The following is a 22,161-nucleotide window of genomic DNA, read 5'->3' on the forward strand; positions in this document are numbered from 1 at the left end:
ATAAAGATTTATCCATTGGAAATCTTTTTCCTAAAGAAAATAAAAGTATTAATTATTAATAATAATCATTATTTCTTTTAAAGATTAGGGCCAATAGGAAACATTTTCTAGCTTGATATGGGACCCATTTTGATTTTCTTCACTTTTTGAAATCTTTCCCCTCTTAACGAGAACAAATAGTGAACCTGATTATAACTCAACTCTAGGCATATATATCTCCGACCAAAAGGTCGGTTCAAATCTCCACTCTTGACACTAGTTTCTTTTTCTTAGTACAGTAAATTGGGGTATTGAAGTTTGAATCACTGACTTCAAGAGAATGAGTAAATGTCGATTACTATTAAACTATACTCATGTTGACAATTATAAAGAGACTAATTTGATGTATTTTAAAATACAACGATCATGAAAATTTTACCATGGTTAAAATAAATTTATCATCTCTAATTGCCATCTTTATATTTACTTAATAAAAAGCAAGACATTTCTAATATCATGATGATGTTGTGGTCTTCCTTGATAAGAGAGGAATGGGAAGATGTTAAAAAGGGGAACCTAAATTCTTGGCTTTAGTTAACTATTGAGCACTTTATTATCATTATAATTATTTATTAATTAATTAATTTAAAGTTAAAATGTGGATTTGGTGTTACCAATATACTTGGAAATAAATAAGTAAACAATTATTTTATTTTTGGGAGAAAAGTCCGCATGCTTCTCGTAGTTGTCTCTTCCCCTTTCATAGATTGCGGTGCGGAAAGCTGTCTCTCCCTCACATTTAAAAATATATTTTTAATAAATATTAGATCTAAAATGTTTGGGCCTCATCGACTAATTTCAGTTTGGCCCAATCTGTACTGGGCTAAACGTCAATTATTGGGCTTTGACGAGGCTTACTTCAAGCCCACTATTTCTCTGCTAATAACTGACTTTAAGTTATTGTTAAAACGGACAATTAAAAAAAAAGGGGAAAAAAGCTACTAAAACAAACTTTATATCTTTTTTTTTTCTTTTTTTTAAATCATGTTATTTATTAAACTTAATCTCACACCAAACTTACAAAATTTTAGCATGATATTTGTAGCCATATAAATCCTAATTATAAAATAATTACAAACCTTGTAAAAGTTATAAATATTTTCTATCCACGATTTAGTTGGCATAAAAAAGTGGTTTATCCCTTTAGATGGATGAATGTCCCGAAAAATAGAGGTGAGTATTTCGATACCTCAGTTAGTAATGGTGTTTGATAATGATTAGTAATGTATCTCATAAGAGATTCGAACATATCGGAGTGTTGAGATTCCAGCTTTTTATAGACGGCGGCAGGCAGACAAATTTAGGAATGGGGTCGAGATTCCAGCCTCTCATCACAGAATGGCTAACTTGACGATGGTACTAACTGCGCTTGATCAATCTCGCCGTTATGGTGCGTCCGTTATGGTGCGTTAATGATAGAATGTGAAGTTTGGGTTGGCTGACTTTTTTTTTTTTTTTTTGGCAAACCTTATGATGCTGGTCTGGCTCATCCCCCATCCACTCCGCTCCTAGTGGGGACTGTTTTTTATCTTTGTAACAAATATCTATAAAAATTGTCTGCCACTTGGAAAACGTAAGGTTAAAATTGAAAATTTTCCTTAATTTTCTTAATATTTTAAAGATAAAATAAATATTACAATTAAAATATAGCAAAGTAATGGGTGAGACCCTTCCTTAGAATACAGCACCACCACTATGTGATAAAATTAATTAATAAAATAAAACAACAGCTTAGAATTATATTTATATATTTTTATGTATACTCGTTACAATATTTTATGAATTATAATCCATGATGAAGCAGACATTCAGATTTTGGACACAATTGCTGATGAACGATAGAGTATTGTTATTGGGAATTAGGAAGACGACAGGTCATACTCGTGCAGCTGTTTTGTTAATTTATTTATTTATTTCTCACGTTAAATCTTTGACCTAATTATAAGTCACCGAACTAGAAATAGTACATTATATACATTATATTTCATTTCTTAATACATAAAAATAATCAGATATAATTTAGAAAAAAAATTAGTTAAAACTTTTTAAACATACTTTTAATTGCTAAAATTTAACGTAGTTTTACTTTTCATCATACTTGATAACTATTTCAATTTTAGTTTTTTTTAATTATGCTTATTTGTGTATAATTTGTTTAACATGTTTTAATCTTTTTCAGGAACAAATTTGAACTATTAATTAAATTGAAAAAATAAAAATAAAATTTTCAAAACTATTTTTCTTTGGTTTTAAAATTTTAGCTTATATTTTAAAAGTATATGCAACACATAGAAACTAAGAATAAAATGGTTATTAAACATAGTCTAAACATTAGAACTTTGAATTTCTGCTCGCGATGTTCAAAAAGTTATTAATATTTTTGTAAATTTTGATAAAGTAAAATTTACTGAACTTTTATATACTTTTTAAATTGATTTTGCAATTACATTGACATTAAAAATGAAATAAGAAATTGAGAATAGATTTAAAAGAGATATTTTACGTTAGTTTTGTTATTCTCATAATTCACCTTACTACTTAAAAGTTTTTTATATATTTAAAATATTAATAAAAAGGGGAGAAGAAACAAAGATTTGGAGTCTAGAAGTCCAATATTGTTGGAGAATGATATGAAGTGAAAACAATCTTTCCAAATTGCCGGAAAAAAGAGACAAAATAATTAAATAATAAATAAACATAATTATTAAATAATTAAAACGTCTTCAAATGGACAAAACGCCGCCGTCCTGCTTGCATATGCAGACGCGTCAGGTCACCTAACTCCAATACCAAATCTCTATCTAATATTTAACTTAATGTTATTATTTACATTCTAGAAACTAATAAAATGCTTCCCCCCACGTTATAATAATATATTCACAACATAAAATAATAATAATAATAATAATAATAATAACTTTTGTGCTGTCACGCCAACCATTTTAAATAATATTCAACTATTCTCTCTCTCAAAACAAATTAAATTAGTAATTTTCGAATTTTAAGTTTGAGGTCTACAAATTTAGATGTTATAAAACCTAAGGATACAAATTTATCTTAAAATTTAGAAGGAAAAAAGTTGAATAAAATTTAGTTAACTTTGATTCTAATAATAAATGAGATTACCGTGAGCAAGCGAGTTTTTTTTTTCCTACTACATTAATGCGATGGATTTGATGTTGAACTTCACTCAAAATTGTATGTAAGTATTATTTTGACACCACAATCTAGATAACTTAAATTTTAATAGAATATTTAAATTATATTTCTCATACTTACATCGTTTTCTTTTTTATGTGTCAAAAATTTTGTTTTGGTCTCCGGTTATCATATAGAAATTGTTAAATTTTCCTATTGCAAACAAAAAATTTAAACTTAGTCTAAATAATATTATTATTATAATAAAAATAATTAATAAATTTTAATTTAAACCAAAATGATAAACAATGAGAGAACGTAATTTTAAAATCTATGACTGTATTTAATATTTATACTCATGCTACAACCTGATGAATTTTGACTCTTTGAGATTTATTTTCATAACTGGATTATTTATATGTTTTTATGATTATGTGGTTTATGCTTTTTTTTTCTTTTTTTTTACTCCAACATTTATTTTTTAGAGAATTACAAGAATAGCACAAACAAAATATGTATTTTTATATATAATATTAGCATAAATTACAAATTTATACAATCACACTAACTAAAACTACATTAAAAAATAGTAATGATATTTTTTATAAATATATATTTACTTTGTGCCCTTTAGTATAATTTCTGTTTTTTTTTCTTACGATATATCTAATTAAAAAAACAAAAGAAAACAAAAGCACTGAAAATGGACTCTTTACAGAATCCGCGCTACCAGCTTTCTTTGGCAGCAATATAAACAGTAGCCACTCTCCACACTTTTTTTTTTTTTTTTTTTTTTGTAATTTTAAACTTTCATTTCATCAGAAGCTCCCCAGAAGTTTCGGAATCGCTGTCTCTCTCTCTCTTAATGTTTATATATTTTGCTCATAATCTGAGGGAATAGGGCAAATCCCGACGCCGATTCCACTTGCTTGGTCTTGCAAATCATTTCCTCGCTTCAGTTTTCGTTCCAGAGACTATGAAGATTCGGACCAAACACTTCGTTTTCTTCTCGATTCTGCTATTTTTCCTGCATTCATCTTCAATCTCAGCGCAAGAAGTTGGTAATCTCTTCACTGATGCTGATTTATCTATCTACATTGTTTCGATTTCTCCTATTTACCTTCTCTTGTTGCATTTGATCTCTGTTTAAACCATTGTATTTCAGTATCGATTTTAGTTTCTGATAGTGTTTGAATCGACGCACCCGTTTAATGTAAATAAATTTTCATTTACTTAGTTGAGTAAAAGTCGATATAGAATCATGAGATGGAAGTTATAGTTTGGCTCCAATATTTGCATCGGTATTTCAAACTGATATGATCTTTACTTTGTTTTGATTTCTCCCCCTTCCATTTTCTTCGTGTTTAAACCACAGATTTAGATCTCTATTTTAATTTCTGATTCTATTAATTAGCTTTTGGAATCGATGGACTTCTCTCATCTGAATTGTTTGACGTAAATAGATTTTCATTTACTTGAGTAAAAATCGATGTAAAATCTCGAGATGGAAGCTACTGTTTTGTTCGAATGTTTACATCCGTAATTCAAAATCGTTGGTTGCAGAAAATGAGAGAGAGTTCGATTACATAGAAGGGAGCGACAAAGGGCCAGGACACTGGGGAAAGCTAAAGAAAGAGTGGGAAGCTTGTAACAATGGAGATTTGCAATCTCCCATAGATTTAACAAGCCAGAGAGTGAAGATTATTCCAAAGTTGGGAGAGCTAAATAGAAGCTACTATCCTTGCAATGCAACTATAAAAAATAGGGGCCATGATATTTCTGTAAGAAATCGAACACATTCCCTCTCTGTTTTTCGATTTGTATGGTTTCTGATCTGTTTAACCTTTTCTTTCGTTAAATGTGGCTGGATGCAGATATATTGGGTTGGTAATGCAGGGTCAATCCTGGTAAACGGGGTCGTTTATGATCTTCAACAATCCCATTGGCACTCACCTTCAGAGCATTCGATCAATGGAGTAAGGTACCTTTTGCATTAAAAAGCTATTGCTCAACCCTCCTATTTTGTCCCAGAAATGAATAGAATGTACCAATTACCGTGTTAAGATATAATTATCTTCTGTAATTTTTGATAATGATTCTAAATTGTTGATAATTAACATTGATAATCAATCAGGTATGACTTGGAACTCCACATGGTTCACCTGAGTTCTGATCCCAATGTGAAGAACAAGATTGCTGTTGTTGGTCAACTCTACAAAATTGGCCCACCAGACCCTTTTCTCTCTCAGGTAAACCACCTCCAAACATAAGAAAACGATCTGAACCCACCCCAACTCAAATGGTTGGTTTATAAACTCAATTAGATTTCAGTGATTTGAACTCATGTATGTTAAATTTTAGTTCATGATTCTCATAAAATTAATTTGTGATAATAAGAACCAACACTGTTGCTAATTATTAAGTAAAATGATACATTTAATTTCATTTGACTGCACAATTCTTTTATGGTTGGTTCAAATATTTGAGCATTAAATATAGTATAAGTTTGAATTATATCTCTTAAATTGGCCAATGAAGTCCAAAATTACTACTATTTTATTTCTTAATGATTTCTTTTTAAATGAATTACTACTCAATCGACCTTAATCAATCTACCCAATACGAATATTGTAGGATTAAATCCGATCATTTGGTTCGAACGAATTTATATACCAAAGTTTTGGATTGGATCTAAAAAGTCTATTAGTCCAAACCCAACCTAACTAACAAGCACTAACCATTACATTAAAAGAAAGCTCATTTATCTCCTGTCTCTACAAATAAAAACTAAATGTTTTATTTTATTTATGTTTAGCTGGGTAGGGACATAAGCGGCATGATTGATCAGAAGCACGAAAAGAAGGTGGGAGTGATGAATCCTGCCGACATCAAGTTTGGTGGAAGAAAATACTATAGATACCTTGGTTCTCTCACTGTTCCTCCTTGTACCGAAGGTGTAATTTGGACCATGAACAAGAAGGTAAGGAAGAGTTTCTTCCAAACAATTTGATTGCGAGCACTGAAACTTGAAAGTAAAACACATTCATTTATGAATTTAAGAACTTGATGAACTACATATGATTATTCTATTAGATTTGAGTTATCCTTTGTTGAGGCATATTCTTAGAACATGTACCAAATGGATTAGAGTAAGGAAAATGGATCCGATTCCTTGAATTGAAAGATTTTCTGTCAAAATATTGGGATTGAATCTTATCAAAATTTTTGAATTGTACACAACAGATAAGGACAGTGTCAAGGGAGCAAGTAAAACTTCTAAGAGAGGCTGTTCATGATGTAAGAAACTCAATTGCTTCTACAACGAAATTTTGATGAATCTGTTGCTTAGGAATTGAAGCATTTGAGTCTGTATTTTGTTCATTGCAGTATGCAGAGTTCAATGCGAGACCATTGCAGCCTCTCAATAGTCGACACATCCATCTTTATCGTCCAATTCAAAGAACTAAAGGCTGATTATCCAAATTGTATTGCTATTTCTCGCCTATTTGTTAATTGGTTTTTTTAGATCCTACTTTTTAATTGTTTAAAATATGCTTTTAGTTTTGGTAATTGGAACTGGACCTTTATATATAATGTTTTAATTACCATATTTTCGTTGAGTTTGAGTTTAGGTTAAATTACAAAAATACTTATTAACTTTATATGTTGTTTGAAATATATCCCTGTCGTTTCAAAAGTTTCAATACTAGCTTTGCTTCGAAGAACCCTCCAAGCAACCATATGTTAGTATTTTGATTTTCATCTGATAGTTGACATATATATTTTTAAACAACGTGACAATTAACCATTCTGCGCTGAAAGTCTTTGTTTGCTTCTTCATTTTCAAGCCAATCTTGTCCTACTTCCACATTTTCTCACTTAATAAAGGTGTATTAGTTGTCATGTCGTTTGAATTTGTTATGTTAACTTTTCGTTCAAAATATTAAAAATTAAAAACTTAAAATGAAATCGTTACTGAACATGATTTTGATGTTGAATTTCACCTAAAATTAGATTGAATCAATTGAATTTATACTATTCACAAACCAGTATGATTTTGAGTTGCCAGCATGAACAACTCGACGATAATTGACAGATTAAAAGGTTGGCTTTGAATCTCTACCCCTACTTTGAGTCTTTCACACCCACTTAGGCAACTCACTCAAATTTTAATAGGCTGAAAATGAAAATACAAAATTAACTGTGAAGGAACAAAATAAATTTTAGTTTAAATCAAAACTAAAAACAAATTTACAGAAAAAAGTTAATTCAAATCTATATATAGAAACAAACAAGGAGTAACAAGAAAACTACAATATTTTTTAAATAAAGTTCAAAATAATTAAAATTAGTTTTTTCTTTTACAAAATTAGAAGAAGAAAAAAAAAACAGTCTACCGAATCCGCGCTACCCGCTTCTCCACACTTGTTTCCTCTGTAATTTTAAACTTTTAGTATTCATTTCATCAGAATTTAGAAGCTCCCCAAAATTTTCGCAATCGCTGTCTCTCTCTCTCTCTCTCTCTCTCTCTCTCTCTCTCAATGTTTATATATATTGCTCGTAATCTGAGAGAATAGAGCAACTCCCGACGGCGATTCCATTGCTTGGTCTTGCTAATCATTTCATGGCTTCGGTTTTCGCTCCAGAGACCATGAAGATTCAGACTAAACACATCGTTTTCTTCTCGATTCTGATTTTTTTCATGCATTCATCTTCAATCTCGGCGCAAGAAGTTGGTAAACTCTTCACTGCTGCTGATTTATCTATCTACATTGTTTCGATTTCTCCCCTATTCTTGTTGCATTTACCATATGTTTAAACCAATGTATTTGTATTTCAGTATCGATTTTAATTTATGATTCTATTAATTAGTGTTCGAATCGAACACGCCGCTCTCATCTGAATCGTTTGACGTAAATAAATTTTCATTTGCTTAGTTGTGTAAAAATCGATGTAAATTCTTGAGATGGAAGCTATAGTTTGGCTGGAATATTTGCATCGGCATTTCAAACTCGTTGCTGTAAACTCTTCACTACAACTGATATTATCTTTACATTGGTTTGATTTCTCCCCCTTCCATTTACATATTTAGGTCTCTACTAATTAGTTTTTGAATCGAAGTAGCGCTCTCATCTGAATCGTTTGAAGTAAATGCTTTTTCCTCGAGTAAAAATCGATGTAAAATCTCGAGATGGAAGCTACTGTTTGATCGAATATTTACATCGGTATTTCAAAATCGTTGGTTGCAGAGCATGAGATAGAGTTTGACTACACAAAAGGGAGCGATAAAGGGCCAGAACTTTGGGGAAAGCTAAAGAAAGAGTGGGAAGCTTGTAACAATGGAAAATTGCAATCTCCCATAGATTTAACAAGCCGGAGAGTGAAGACTATTCCAGAGTTGGGAGAGCTAAAGAGAAGTTACAAGCCTTGCGATGCAACAATAAAAAATAGGGGCCATGATATTTCTGTAAGAAATTGAACACATTCCCTCTCTGTTCATCGATTTTTACGGTTTCTGATTTGTTTAAGACTTTCCCTTCGTTAAATTTGGCTGGATGCAGCTATATTTTGATGGTAATGCAGGGTCAATCGAGGTAAACGACGTCGTTTATAACCTTCAACAAGTCCATTGGCACTCACCTTCTGAGCATTCAATCAATGGAAAAAGGTTTTTCTTTTGCACTAAAAATCTATTGCACAACCATCCTATTTTGACCTTTAATGTATTAATTACCGTATTATGATATACTTATTTCTGTAATTTTTAATAATGATTCTAAATTGTTGATAATTAACATTGTTAATCAATCAATCAGGTACGACTTGGAACTCCACATGGTTCACTTGAGTTCTGATCCCAATTCGAAGAACAAAATTGCTGTTGTTGGTCAACTCTATAAAATTGGAAAACCAGACCCTGTTCTCTCACTGGTAAAACCACCTCTAAACATAAGAAAATGCTCTCAACCAAACTTAATTTAAATGGTTGGATTATAAACTCAATTAGATTTAAGTGATTTGAACTCATGTTTGTTAAGATTTAGTTCATCATTCTCATGAAATTAATTTGTGATAATAAGAACCAACACGAATTATTAATTAAAATGATACATTTAATTTGATTCTGCTGCATAATTATGTTTGTTTATCCCACCAGAAAAATGTTGGTTCAAATCTTTGAGGATTATTTCTCATTAAATATAATATGTCATTTTGAGTTGTCTTTGAAAATAGGCCAATAAAGTCCAATATTATTCCTTAATGATTTCCTTTTAAATGAAGACTCAAACAACCTCAACCCAGTCCAAATATTGTAAGATTAAATCTGATCATTTGGTTCAAACAAATTTATAAACCAAATTCTTGGATTGGATCTAAAATATCTATTAATCCAAATCCAAACCATTAACAAACACTAAACATTACATAAAAAAGGGCTCATTTCTCTTCTTTCTCTAAAAATAAAAACTAAATGTTTTTTCTTCTTTTCTTAATGAATAGTTGAGTAAGGACATTAGCAGCATGATTAATCAGAAGCATGAAAAGAAGATGGGAGTGATGAATCCTGATGACATCAAGATTAGTGGAAAAAGGTACTACAGGTACCTTGGTTCTCTCACTGTTCCTCCGTGTACTGAAGGTGTGATTTGGACCATAAACAAGAAGGTAAGCAAGAGTTTCTTCCGAATGATTTAATTACCATTACTGAAAGTAAATCTGCTGGTAAAATTTAATCAACTTTGGCCCTTTGTTGAACACATTCATATATGAGATCCAAATGCTTATAACACATGCCAAATGAATTAGAGTGAGAAAATAGATCTGATTCCTTGAATGGAAAGATGTAATACTTCAGTTCTAATCATTTAAAATCTTGTCAAAATATTGGGATTAATTGAATCTTACCAAAGTTTTTGAACTGTAACACAACAGATAGGGACAGTGTCAAAGGAGCAAGTGGAACTTCTAAGGGAGGCTGTTCATGATGTAAGAAACTCAATTGTTTTTACTGCAAAATTTTGATGAACCTTTTGCTTGGGAATTGAAGCATTTGAGTCTGTATTTTGTTGATTGTAGTATGCAGAGTTCAATGCAAGACCAGTGCAGCCACTCAATGATCGAGAAATCCATCTTTATTCGCCCAACTCAAAGAACTGAAGGCTGATTATCCAAATTTCATCATGCCATCTCTCGCCTATTTTTTTAATTGTTTAAATTATGCTTTTAATTCTGCTAATTTGAATTGGACCTTTATAAGGTTTTAATTCCCTTATTTTTCAAAGAGTTTTATGTGAAATTTATGTTGATAGGAAAAAACAAAAATTACTCATTTATAATTTATAAAGACAGTGAACTCCTCGACCAAATAACTCTTTGTAAAAGTGACGATTTAAAATCAAGAAACATCGAATCTTGGAGCTTCGATGTGTAGTAAGAGACAATAAAAGAGGGATGACAATATTTATCTAGAGGCACTCTCTCTTCTCTCATTATTGTTATTTTTTGATATATTTGAAAATTTGATTTTTTTTATAAGAAAGTATTTTCAAAAGACCATTCGAATTATTTTAATCCCTAAATTTTTATAAAATACAGATTTTCATGATTTCATACAATGTAGTGATAAAACCAAAATAATTAAATAGAATTGCGAAAAAATAACACATTTTAAACTATCCTGGGTGACTCATTGGTCTAAAAAAGCTAGGGTGAATGGAGAGTAAATGAATTAAAAAAAATTGTTTTCATGAATTATAAAATGTATATCAAATTTGATAGGATTCAAACAAAAATATGTTACACATTTATTTAAGATTTGTAAGTCTCGCGAAGTTATTAAATAGTTGATTTGTGTATGAGTCAAATTTAATTTATGAAAAACTTGATTTTTGTTGAATTTGTGAGTTTTTTTTCATGATTTTTTTTGTTAAAATTAATAGGAATGAAATGAAGAGTACCAATTGCCACACTTACCTAATTTTTTTCAGAGTTAGAAAAACTAAGTACAAGAAATTAAAATATTGAAATAACCAGGGTAAATTTGAAGTAAAATAGTTAAAATAAAAAATAAAAAAAAAAAGGAATTGGGCCTATTGCTTTTGAAGTGAGACCGAACCGAGAGGGAGAGTTTAGTGCGTCCTAGCTGAGTAACCATCAATTAAATTAAAGGGGAAGTAGAACAAATGAGTTGAAAAAAAAAGAGTTGAATTTAGGCCAAATTTGGAAAACTATGCCTTTTAAGTTTGTTATTGGTTTAAAAAATATCTCTATCATTTCAAAATTTTCAATACTATATTTTCAAAAAATTTTATACTATTTTTTACCATTCATAAACATTAAAATATATTTTGAGTAAACATTTGTCAATATTTTGAGCATAATTTGAAATGACATAACAATTAACATAAAAGTTTGCCCAGATTAAATATAAAAGAGAGGAAATGTTGATGAAGTGATTGTATTTAAAAGGAAGATTATAGCAAAATTGAGTAAACAATGAAAAAGCGAACTTACAATGGATGAAAATGATTTTTAGGAGTAAATTAAGACAATAATTATCATGTTATTGTAGATTTTGTCATGTTAATTCCCTGTTAAACAGTATTAATAGATGTTTGTTCCATAGATATTTTTTACATGTTTATAAAAAATATTGAAACTTTTAAAATGATAGGATATTTTTTGAATGAAAGACAAAGTTCAATGATATTTTTTGTAATTTAGCCTTTAATTTATATCGTAATTGATAACACGATGATAGCAGTGAATCAGAACATACGCGTTGGTTGGTGCTCTCTCTCCCTCCATTTCTGGATAGAGGTTTGCCATGTATTAAATTTCCATCAGCATGTCGACATTTCATGTGTTCATAAGTTTTACATCGATATGAGAAGTAAGTCGACATTTCCAACCAAAGCTAGTATAGCTCAGCAATAATTGGCATATACCTCCAAAATGTTGTACTAAAAAAATCGAGTATTTCAAAAAATAAAATTATCAAAATATCAAAAATATCAAAAAAAAAATCACCAATATAGATATAATACTATTTTTATTTTCATCATTAAATTTTTATACCATAAAAAAAAAAAAGAAAAAAAATTTCATGCTACTCATCCATGCCATTTAAACATAAGTCTACTTATAGTACATAATTTAAAGTTAGGATTAAATTAAAATGACTCTTATACAAAAATTTAAGACGAAAAAAAAAAGTGCGAAGGAACAAAATAAAATTTAAATCCTTTGCAAAAATAAGGTTAAAAAATACTTTTGGTCTCTGTACTTTAGTTAAAATAACAATTTAGTCCCTGAACTTTATTTTGTAACGATTTAATCCCTGTAATTTCAGATTATTAACAATTTAGTCTTTGAACTTTAATATGTAACAATTTAGTCATTGTAATTTAAAGTTGGTAAGGATTTAGTCGTTATCGTGAATTTTTTTGGTTAAATTTCTTATATATATGGATAGATAAATTAAGGAGGGACAAAATATGTTTATAACGAGAAAGATTAAATTGTTATACAATAAAATTTGACACTTAATTTTAATAAAATTGTTTACGATAGGGACTAAATTGTTACAAATTTTAAACTATAGGAGACTAAATCATTACAAATTTACAAGTTAAAATTTAGGGACTAAATTGTTAGTTTAGTGAAAGTACATGGATTAAATCGTTACAAACTAAAGTTTATGGACTAAATTATTAGGTTAGGGAAAGTAGTGTTTTTTAACCTATAATAAATTTTAAATTTAAACAAAAAGTAAAATCAATCAGAAATTTATTTTATAGGGAAAAAATATATGTATAGAAACAAAACAAAGCAAATTACAGAATCCGCGCTACCCGCTTCTCCACACTTTTTATTTTCAGTAATTTAAAACTTTCATTGATTTCATCACAGAATTCGGAAGCTCCACAAAAGTTTCGCAACCGCTCTCTCTCTCAATGACTATATAATATTTGCTCGTAATCTGAGAGAGTAGAGCCAATCCCAACGCCGATTCCATTGCTTTCTCTTCCAAATCATTTCCTGGCTTCCTTTTTCGCCCCCGAGGCCATGGAAATTCCGACTAAACTCGTCGTTTTCTTCTCTGTTCTGCTCTTTTTCATGCATTCATCTTCTATATCTGCGCATGTAGTAGGTAAAATCTTCGCTGCTGCTCATTTATCCATCTACATTGTTTCGATTTCTCCCCTTTCCCTGTTCTTCTTGCATTTGCCCTCTGTTTAAACCATTCATTGTATTCGTATTTCTGTATTTAATTTCTGGTTCTATTAATTATTGTTCGAATCGAACGCACTTGTCTTATCTCAATCGCTTGATGTAAATAAATTTCCATTTACTTAGTTGTGTAAAAATCGATTTAAAATCTTGAGATGGAAGCTAGAGTTTGGCGGGAATATTTGCATCGGCTTTTCGAACTCGTTGCAGTTAGTGTACTCTTCAATACAACTGATATTATCTTTACATATCGTTTTGATTTCTCTCGCTTCCATTTTCTTCGTGTTTAAACCACATATTTATGTATCTGTTTTCATTTCTGATTTTACTAATTAATTTTTGAATCGAAGCAGCGCTCGTAAATGCTTGTTCCTTTACTTTAGTCGAGTAAAAATCGATGTAAAATCTCGAGATGGAAGCTACTGTTCTGCTCGAATATTTACACCGGTATTTCAAAATCGTTGGTTGCAGGGCACGAGGTAGAGTTCGAGTACAAAAAAGGGAGCGTTAAAGGGCCAGAACAATGGGGAAATCTAAAGAAAGAGTGGGAAGCTTGTAACAATGGACGTTTGCAATCTCCCATAGATTTAACAAGCCAGGGAGTGAAGATTACTCCAGAGTTGGGACTGCTAAACAAAAGTTACAATCCTTGCAGTGCAACATTAAAAAATAGGGGCCATGATATTTCTGTAAGAAATTGAACACATTCCCTCTCTGTATATCGATTTTTATGGTTTCTTGATTTGTTTCAAGACTTTTCACTCTTTAATGTGGCCGGATGCAGCTATTTTGGGATGGTAATGCAGGATCAATCCTGGTAAACGGCGTCGTTTATAATCTTCAACAAATTCATTGGCACTCACCTACAGAGCATACGGTCAATGGAAAAAGGTGTTTCTTTCGCACTAAATTGCAATTACACAACCATCCTATTTTGACCACCCAGAAATCTATTGAATGTACTAATTAGTGTATTAAGATACAATTATTTTCTGTAATCTTTATCTATCAATCAGGTTCGACTTGGAACTCCACATGGTTCACCAGACTCCTGATAACAAGATTGCTGTTGTTGGTCAACTCTATCAAATTGGCCAACCAGACCCTTTTGTCGCCCAGGTAAACCACTTGGTTGTTTTATAAACTCAAATAGATTTAAGTGATTTTAACTCATGTATGTCATAGTTAATGATTGCTACTAATAAGATAACTAACACGTGAATTATCAAGTAAAATGATACCTTTACTTTCATTTGACTGCATAATTCTTTTATGTTTGTCTAGTTGAGCGTGGGAATAAGCGGCATGATTGATCAGATGCAAGAAAAGAAGATGGGAGTGATGAATCCAGCCGACATCAAGTTTGGTGGAACAGAGTACTACAGATACATTGGTTCTCTCACCGTTCCTCCTTGCACCGAAGGTGTAATTTGGACCTTAAACAAAGAGGTAACGAGGAGTTTCTTCCAAACATTTTAATTACAACCATTGAAACTAAATCGGCTCATCCTTTTTTAAACAAATGCTTGTAACATTGCTATATGGATTAGAGTGAGTGAAAGATTTAAGTTGAATTCTAATAAGTTAGAATTTTGTCAAAATTTTGGGATTGAATCTTACCAAGGTTTTTGAACTGAAATACAACAGATTGGGACAGTGTCAAAGGAGCAAGTAGATCTTCTAAGGAAGGCTGTTTATGATGTAAGAACCTCAATTACTTTTACTATAAAAATGTTGATGAGTCTGTTCCTTAGGAATTGAAGCATTTGTCTGTTTGTTGTGTTCATTGCAGTATGCAGAGTTCAATGCAAGACCAACGCAGGCACTCAATAATCGAGAAATCAGTCTTTATTCCATCAACTCAAAGATTTGATGGCTGATTATCCAAATTTTGCCTACTAATTTGCAATTGAAAATATAGAAATTTGTATGTAGGGTATGGAAATTTGGATTTGGAGGAAGTTATGTGTATTTGCCAATGAGGCATGTTAATAGAAAATTCTTACCATGCATCCTCCAAATATTTTATGGTTGAGTAATTGTGTGGGCACATAACCTTGAAGGATTAGAAGAAACTGCTTTGGATCAAATTTGGCATAAACGTAAAGGAAGAATCTTAAATCTGGGATGATGTTCAACTTTATTTGTTGGTGTCTAAAATCAAAAGCTTTTTGTAATTACTCCCATGGTCTTCTACTGCCTTTCGGTAACATAATTATATCAATGAAACCATTTATTATATATTTTTTTTTTAAAAAGTGAGCATAAGAAATAGTGGCATGTTGCAAACCCAGAATGGTAAGGGAATAAAATAAACCAACCAAAATAATAAAATGACATACAATAAAGGCTCTAGCATTTGAGGGACACATTGTAAAGTTCTTTGAATCCACTCCCAACAATACCAACTCCACAAAATTATAGTTATTTCTAGATTTATTTCCAAAGAAACTCTAGAAATATCCTATTCCTAGGGCTCTAAGGAATTCTAGAATTCTCTAAAATTTACAAAAGAAATATTTAGAATATATAAAATCTAAGAGAAGTCTAAAAGGATCTATTTACTTGGGCTTAAAGGATTATTTGTTTATAAATAAAAGAAAGTGAGGAAAATAGGTGGAATGAAGTCAAGTTAGAGTAAGAGAGCCTTCTCTTGTAAAGTGTCAATTCTTTACTTTCCTAATAAAAATTTCTTTTATTTAAAATAAAATTGCTTTATATTTTAATTAAATATTAAAAGGGGTACTTGACTCCATCATAGAACAACAATTCTTATTCCGAACCCAACAAATCCCAAACGTCCCCAGCAAACTCATGTTCAACAATTCATTGAATAAGTTTTCAAAATACAATCTAGAATCAAACTTCTACTAAACAAGGAATTAAATTGTTTCTTTACCAAGAAACATTTTTTTTCGTTCTAAATTATGTTATTTAGAATGTGAAAGATTTGAATCGAATGTAATTTAGATGTTCGCTATAGAATATACAATAAAATTGGGAGCCTGCTTCCATAATAGTGGGGGCCCAACTGAATAAACACACTACATTATTTCCACAATGATTAATGGTTACAAAGAAAGAAACAGCAACTGAGAGCAATGGTGAAAGGTCACCATCTCTCTTCTTCAAAGTTAAATGAATGCGCCTAAATCCTGTTGCACAAGGGGGAGCTACCCATGATATGTGTCATGGCATGGGCAAGCATTGCAGGATTAAGGTTTTAGGCATCTTCTTTCGAGAATGGGAATCTCGAAGATACTATCGGGTTTTGTGTAGAAGTCAGTCATCTCATCTCACCATTTGAGCAATCCTTGGAGAGCATGAAGAGGGCCCACCTTGGGTCAGTCTTGTATTATAGGACTTGCAGTTGAGGCACTTGTGTGCCACAATGTGATAATTTACCTCTGATATCTCACTACAGTCATTGCACAAGATCCAGTCATTGCACAAGATCCAAACCTAACCAACAGTCAAAGAAGCAACTTTGTCAGTTTATCAAATTAATCAGCTGTTTCTTTTGAGAAGCCACAAATTGTTTTGCACCCACTACTAAACTAACCATTTTATGTTGATATATTTGGGGCATGGGCGTCGATGCGACCTCGTGATCCAGTTTCTCCCACACGCTCGACATGTCGCAGTAGGATTTTGAGCAAACAGGACATGTATATCTGCAGATTTAACCCAACCAGTAAAGACACAGAGCAAATGATCAGAACAAAAAGCATTTTCTGTAACACAGAAACTGGACTTACTGTAAGCGTTGCTCCATTTCCTTCACACATTCTAAATGTATAGTGTGTCCACATGGGAGAACGGAAATGTCTCTCATTGTATCGAAAAGAAACTGCAGCGACACAGTTGATTGTATTATTGACATGGCACATTTAATAAATATATGGCTAAGTATATGAACATCAGAATTCCATGTTTTGAAATTCACCTCAAAACAAACAGGACAGTTGTGGTGCATTGCCTTCTCCACACAATTGTGGGAGTTCTCCATCAGTTTTGAATAGCAACAACCTGAAAGGATGAAGGAACATCTCCAAAATTCAATGGCTGAAAAAGTAGAACTCCAACCAGTTGACTCATAAAAAATGTCCAAAAAAACCTACCACACTTGTTGCAATGGAAAAAATTCTCCTCACCTCCCACTCTGCGTAACGAAAAAAGAAAATATAACTGTGTACTAAAAATGCATCTAATAAATCAAATGAGGGCAGTGGAGTAAGAAAGGTAACTACATAAAAGTACAGAGAAGATACAGGAAATGGTTGGACCTGCAAATGCCACATTCATTACAATGGTACTGCTTCTTTGAAACCTAGCAAATAAAATAAGATTTTGAGTTACCAAAAAATTAAGAACACGACTAAGAATGTCGAAAGTTAACTAGCCGATAGAAGCTTACATCGTCATCGAAGAACTTGCACTTTGCGCAAAAGTACTTCCCCATACAAACTCCACATTGAATACAATGTTGTCGCACCTAGAAGAAGTAACCAAAGGTATTTAATTCTATCTCCCAAAATTCAGTGAAGGAGTTTCTAAAGAAAGGACTTACATCCTGTTCCGTGCCACACAAAGAACAGATGACCTGTAGGGAAATTCAACACAAGAATTAACGAATTAGAATTCATAATATAGAGAATTTAAAGGTCTTCTTGATAAGAATTCTATTTTTTTTTAATAAAAATAAGCTTACTTTACTCTCAATATCTTTGTTTGTAATCTCCTAAACACAAAAGATCCTAGCCAAATTGAACTTAAGGAAGTGACCAAAAAAATATATATATATAGTTTCCAGAAATCTCAATACCAATAATCAGTAACAATTTTATAGATATGAAACAGAGAGAGGAAAAACAATTCAAAGAGTGTAGCTACAAAGAAAAACAAGGAAACTTACTGCTTTCATATCATGGCGAGGAATGTCGTGGCGTAAGAGAGGATCCACATCTAACGAGTTCTACAGAAAGACCATTGAAATAAGCTTCATCAATCCATCTCTCACACAATTTTATAGATATGAAACAGAGAGAGGAAAATAGAAACAATAAAACAAAGCAGCAGCCAACCTTAGCTTCGTTATGGCAATGCCTGCAATCAAATATCTCATTGCAACAAGGTGCTCTGATCTTACACCTCCTTCTATAATGGGAACACCTTCAGAAAAATTTCACAGGGGAAAAAAAGCTCAGTAATATCCCGCAGCTACCAAAAACCGCACAAATCAGATGGAAAATTTATGTAAACGCTGCATGAGAAAGATTAATTACCCGTTGCTGCCATATCCGATATCGATCGAAGATTTATCGCCCTTACAGAAGGTCCCATTCGTAGACAACCGAGACTCCATTCCGCTCTCCTGAAAATCGAGGAAATTAAATACAAGTATGATCGATCGATTTAGTAACAGAACGAAAATGAGGTGAAAAACGAGTGAAAGATACAAAAAAAATATAAATAAATAAAAATCACAAGAAAGAAAAGAGGTTCCCTTCCGACAAAGAAAACTTGAAATTCCAAAAATGAGGTCTCAGAGAGGGATCTCGCCGGAGGAGGAAGAAGAGGGACTTGAAATTCCAAAACTACCCTTTGGAAAGCTCGGACCGCCGCCGTGTTTCCTTGTACGCAAATCAATGACGAGGCAACACGCCAGCGTGTCCGCCTTATTCATATTCCCTTTACTGCTAATCGAATTTACCAAACTACCCCAAGAAATCAAACGGCGTCGTTGCACTTTTACACGAAAAGTTATTATTTTATTAAGCAAATTCTACGTTGTTTTTCATATTCTATCCTTGATAGTTGATACTAAGTTTATGGACACTAATTCACTTTTTATAAATAAAATAGAGTTATCCTCATCTTAAAGGATGTAGTATGGATATTTGAAACAATACTTTCTTTGAAAACATTTAAATATATTGGAAATATAAATAAGATTAATAAAAAATATATATTTCATAAAATAAAAGATTTCTTAATAAATTAGTAAGTCACTTTTTTAAATGGTTGTAATTATATAGATATTTTTTATAATGAGATGCAAAAATTTAACCTTCTAAAATCAAGAGAAAGAAAAGTATGTATGTCTTTAAGCTATGCATCATACCTATAAATATTACTATTTCATGAACATCGGAAATTTACTTACCATAGATAAATGGAAGAAAAAAAAAGGGACATTTTGGTCATTTACTTCCTTCCTACGTACCAGATAATAGATGAAAACCACTTGAAAAATCGTTGTGAAACGGCAGCGTTTTAGTGCGCAACGCACGCTCCTCCGAGGACGGAGAGAACAAAAAGCAGGGAGACACGTGAGACACACGTGAAAGCAGAGACTAGAGAGAGAGAGAGAGAGAGAGAAAGACAAGTTATATGGCAGAAGAAGATGGCGTTGAGGAATTTATAGAGAGAAGAAGAAGAAGAAGAAGAAGAAGAAGAAGAAGAAGGAGGAGGAGGAGGAGGAGGCCTGTGGATAAGTACGAATTGAAGAAGGAATTGTGGGATAAGAGAAGAGAATCGCATAAACTTTTGACATTTAATTACTTTGTTTTGGAAATTTGTACATCTTTTTTTTCAACGTAGCCGAAGAACATGTCAATTTTTCTTTTATGGTTGTGCTGTGTTTGTCTGCCGAAATGGGGAAAATAATCACTCTACAGATTCCTTTTCTTTTTTCTTTTTTTGAAACAAATCTGCATATTCAACTCGATATATGCTTTCTTTCCGTGTGAGGGATCCGATCGAAATCGTAAGTAATTGTGATATCTATTTCCAAGTTGTGAGTTTTATGAAAATATTTTATATCTAACACACCATTTTATGATACCAACAAATATCGAGTTTTTGACATAGACAGAACAGAGAAAAGTTGGCATACATGTGTATGAAACTTTTAAGTCAGTTGAATTGGCTCTTCCATCCAACCATATTTTGTGTTTGGATCAACTTTTTCGGCAAGATTCTTACTTCTTTTTTTTAAAAGAAATTATTCTATATATGGACAAGTCTATATCACTCCAGCCGATGTTTGAGATATTGTTTAATTTTTTTTTGGATAAGATGATGATATGGTATCTCAATACGTCGTATGAATGTATAATAGATAAATCGAATTTCTATAATATAGCTATTAGAATTTCAATATATTAAAAAGTTTAGTTTATAAAACTTAAGTTGAAAAAGCCATGAATTATCTCTAGTTTTTTTTAACCATAATTAGAGACCTGAATACTAAATAGTAATTTCATTGTTCAAGATAACATCAACTCAAATGGTCTAATCAAACCTTATTATTTAAAAGTGTAAAGCAAATAATTTATTTAAAAAACAAAATTTCAACTCATAAATTGGTCCCAATATTCATAAATATATTAAAAAAATTCAACCAAGTCAATAGATTTTTATTTTTTTAAAACTTACATTATACAGGCTTATAGATAACTACAGTCTAACTTGAAATTCCAAAGAAGAAAAAATGAGGATAAAAATGGAAAGAAAGTGTTATTCAAATTTGTTTAAAAAAAAGTGAACTTAACTCAACAATAATTATATTTATCCAAAAAACCATGAGTTCGGATTTTCCGTAGTTGTACTTTAAAAAGGAAAAAAAAAAAAGTAAAGAGGGAGAGAGAAATTAGCCTTTCAAAAGAAAAGGGGAGTTTTGCAGCCGTTTAGTTGCTGTCTGTTTCAAAAATGAATAAAATCGAAAAAGAAAAAGATATTAAATAAAAGATAGTGAAAGGATGAGAATTGGGTCCAATATATGTGTGCATGTGCAAGGCATTAGGTAAGAAAATTCATTTGCCCACATGTTTTGATGCCTTTTTTACTTTTTACCTTTCACCTTTCTAAAAGGAACGGAAGAAAATCTTGTCCAGAAAAATCATGCTTATCCCATTTATTTTTAGATTCTTAGTCTTTTTGGGAAAATTTAAAGTCACGAATCAATTTCTCGCAAGATAATTGAACTCAAAGAACCAAAAGCTTTTCTAAATCCATAATTGAAAGTCGATGGATGGAATTTAATAAGCCTAGATAGATCATGTTTTTTTTTATTTGGTAAAGAAAGGGTTTGGTCCCATATTCAGATTGATTTCACTTTCCTGATCATTTCCTTTCACAACTTTAGAGACAGAACTCCTCTTCCATATAGAGAACTTTGGATATTGTTAACAAGGTTTGAAATGTCGATGAAAATATCGAGGTCCGAATTTTACGGATACTTATGAAAATTAGTAAATTAAAGTTTAATGTTATTTTTTATTATTGAAATATAGATACATATAAAGCATGAAATAATTTTTAAAAAATTAGATTTAATATAAATTTTAAATGTTTAATTATTAGTTAAATTGACTTTGTTTGTTTTAAAATTTGGTTGGTTAAAATTAATTTAAATTTTTTTTTTAAGATTTTGTTAGATTTTTTCTAGTTAAATTTAATTTTGATTTTTTCTTTTTTGAACCCATATGAGAACTTAACTTTTCTTTGGTCAGTTAAATTTAATTTAAAATTTGTTTTTTTTTTAATCAACTGCTTCAAGATTTGGTTAGATTTTTTAATTAAATTAGGTTTTTATAAATATAATATATTTCTTTTAAGATTTTGTTAGATTTTTATAGTTAAATTTAATTTAAGTATAATCCTTCCACATGTTTTGAATTTACAGAAATTTAAAAAAAAAAAATTGAACGGAAATCTTTTGGTAAAAAATAACCCTTGTTATGTTAG

The 22,161-nt window shown here is 31.1% G+C and overlaps 4 protein-coding genes across 5 annotated transcripts; 3 read left to right on the forward strand and 1 right to left on the reverse strand.

Annotated features, from left to right (window-relative positions):
• The first annotated feature begins 3,979 nt into the window (after positions 1–3,979).
• On the forward strand, positions 3,980–6,839 carry LOC111013713 (alpha carbonic anhydrase 7). The gene is made up of 7 exons (XM_022288220.2): positions 3,980–4,238; positions 4,741–4,958; positions 5,052–5,158; positions 5,312–5,426; positions 5,993–6,157; positions 6,421–6,474; positions 6,565–6,839. The coding sequence occupies exons 1-7, from the start codon at positions 4,154–4,156 to the stop codon at positions 6,649–6,651; spliced, it is 831 nt and encodes a 276-aa protein (XP_022143912.1). The 5' UTR covers positions 3,980–4,153; the 3' UTR covers positions 6,652–6,839.
• An 899-nt stretch (positions 6,840–7,738) lies between these two features.
• On the forward strand, positions 7,739–10,646 carry LOC111013712 (alpha carbonic anhydrase 7). The gene is made up of 7 exons (XM_022288219.2): positions 7,739–7,913; positions 8,427–8,644; positions 8,739–8,845; positions 8,994–9,108; positions 9,679–9,843; positions 10,111–10,164; positions 10,255–10,646. Exons 1-7 carry the CDS (start codon positions 7,802–7,804, stop codon positions 10,333–10,335), a joined length of 852 nt encoding a protein of 283 aa, XP_022143911.1. The 5' UTR covers positions 7,739–7,801; the 3' UTR covers positions 10,336–10,646.
• Positions 10,647–13,157: 2,511 nt separating this feature from the next.
• LOC111013714 (alpha carbonic anhydrase 7) lies at positions 13,158–15,548 on the forward strand. Its single transcript, XM_022288221.2, has 7 exons — positions 13,158–13,330; positions 13,882–14,099; positions 14,195–14,301; positions 14,427–14,529; positions 14,695–14,859; positions 15,058–15,111; positions 15,203–15,548. The coding sequence occupies exons 1-7, from the start codon at positions 13,246–13,248 to the stop codon at positions 15,281–15,283; spliced, it is 813 nt and encodes a 270-aa protein (XP_022143913.1). The 5' UTR covers positions 13,158–13,245; the 3' UTR covers positions 15,284–15,548.
• An 809-nt stretch (positions 15,549–16,357) lies between these two features.
• On the reverse strand, positions 16,358–19,072 carry LOC111013545 (E3 ubiquitin-protein ligase RZFP34). 2 transcript variants are annotated; one of them, XM_022288008.2, is made up of 11 exons: positions 18,696–19,072; positions 18,495–18,582; positions 18,326–18,385; positions 17,981–18,013; positions 17,828–17,905; positions 17,661–17,740; positions 17,532–17,572; positions 17,357–17,439; positions 17,169–17,260; positions 16,973–17,084; positions 16,358–16,872 (listed from the first exon to the last, which is right to left on the reverse strand). In XM_022288008.2, the coding sequence occupies exons 1-11, from the start codon at positions 18,773–18,775 to the stop codon at positions 16,702–16,704; spliced, it is 918 nt and encodes a 305-aa protein (XP_022143700.1). In that variant the 5' UTR covers positions 18,776–19,072; the 3' UTR covers positions 16,358–16,701. The 2 variants fall into 2 exon arrangements, with proteins under 2 accessions (XP_022143700.1, XP_022143702.1); XM_022288010.2 differs by having other exon boundaries at positions 17,697–17,740; positions 18,696–19,071.
• Positions 19,073–22,161: the final 3,089 nt, after the last annotated feature.

This window comes from Momordica charantia (genome assembly GCF_013281855.1).
Source record: "Momordica charantia cultivar OHB3-1 chromosome 1 unlocalized genomic scaffold, Mcharantia_2.0 BLBB01000001.1, whole genome shotgun sequence".
Lineage (NCBI taxonomy): Eukaryota > Viridiplantae > Streptophyta > Magnoliopsida > Cucurbitales > Cucurbitaceae > Momordica > Momordica charantia.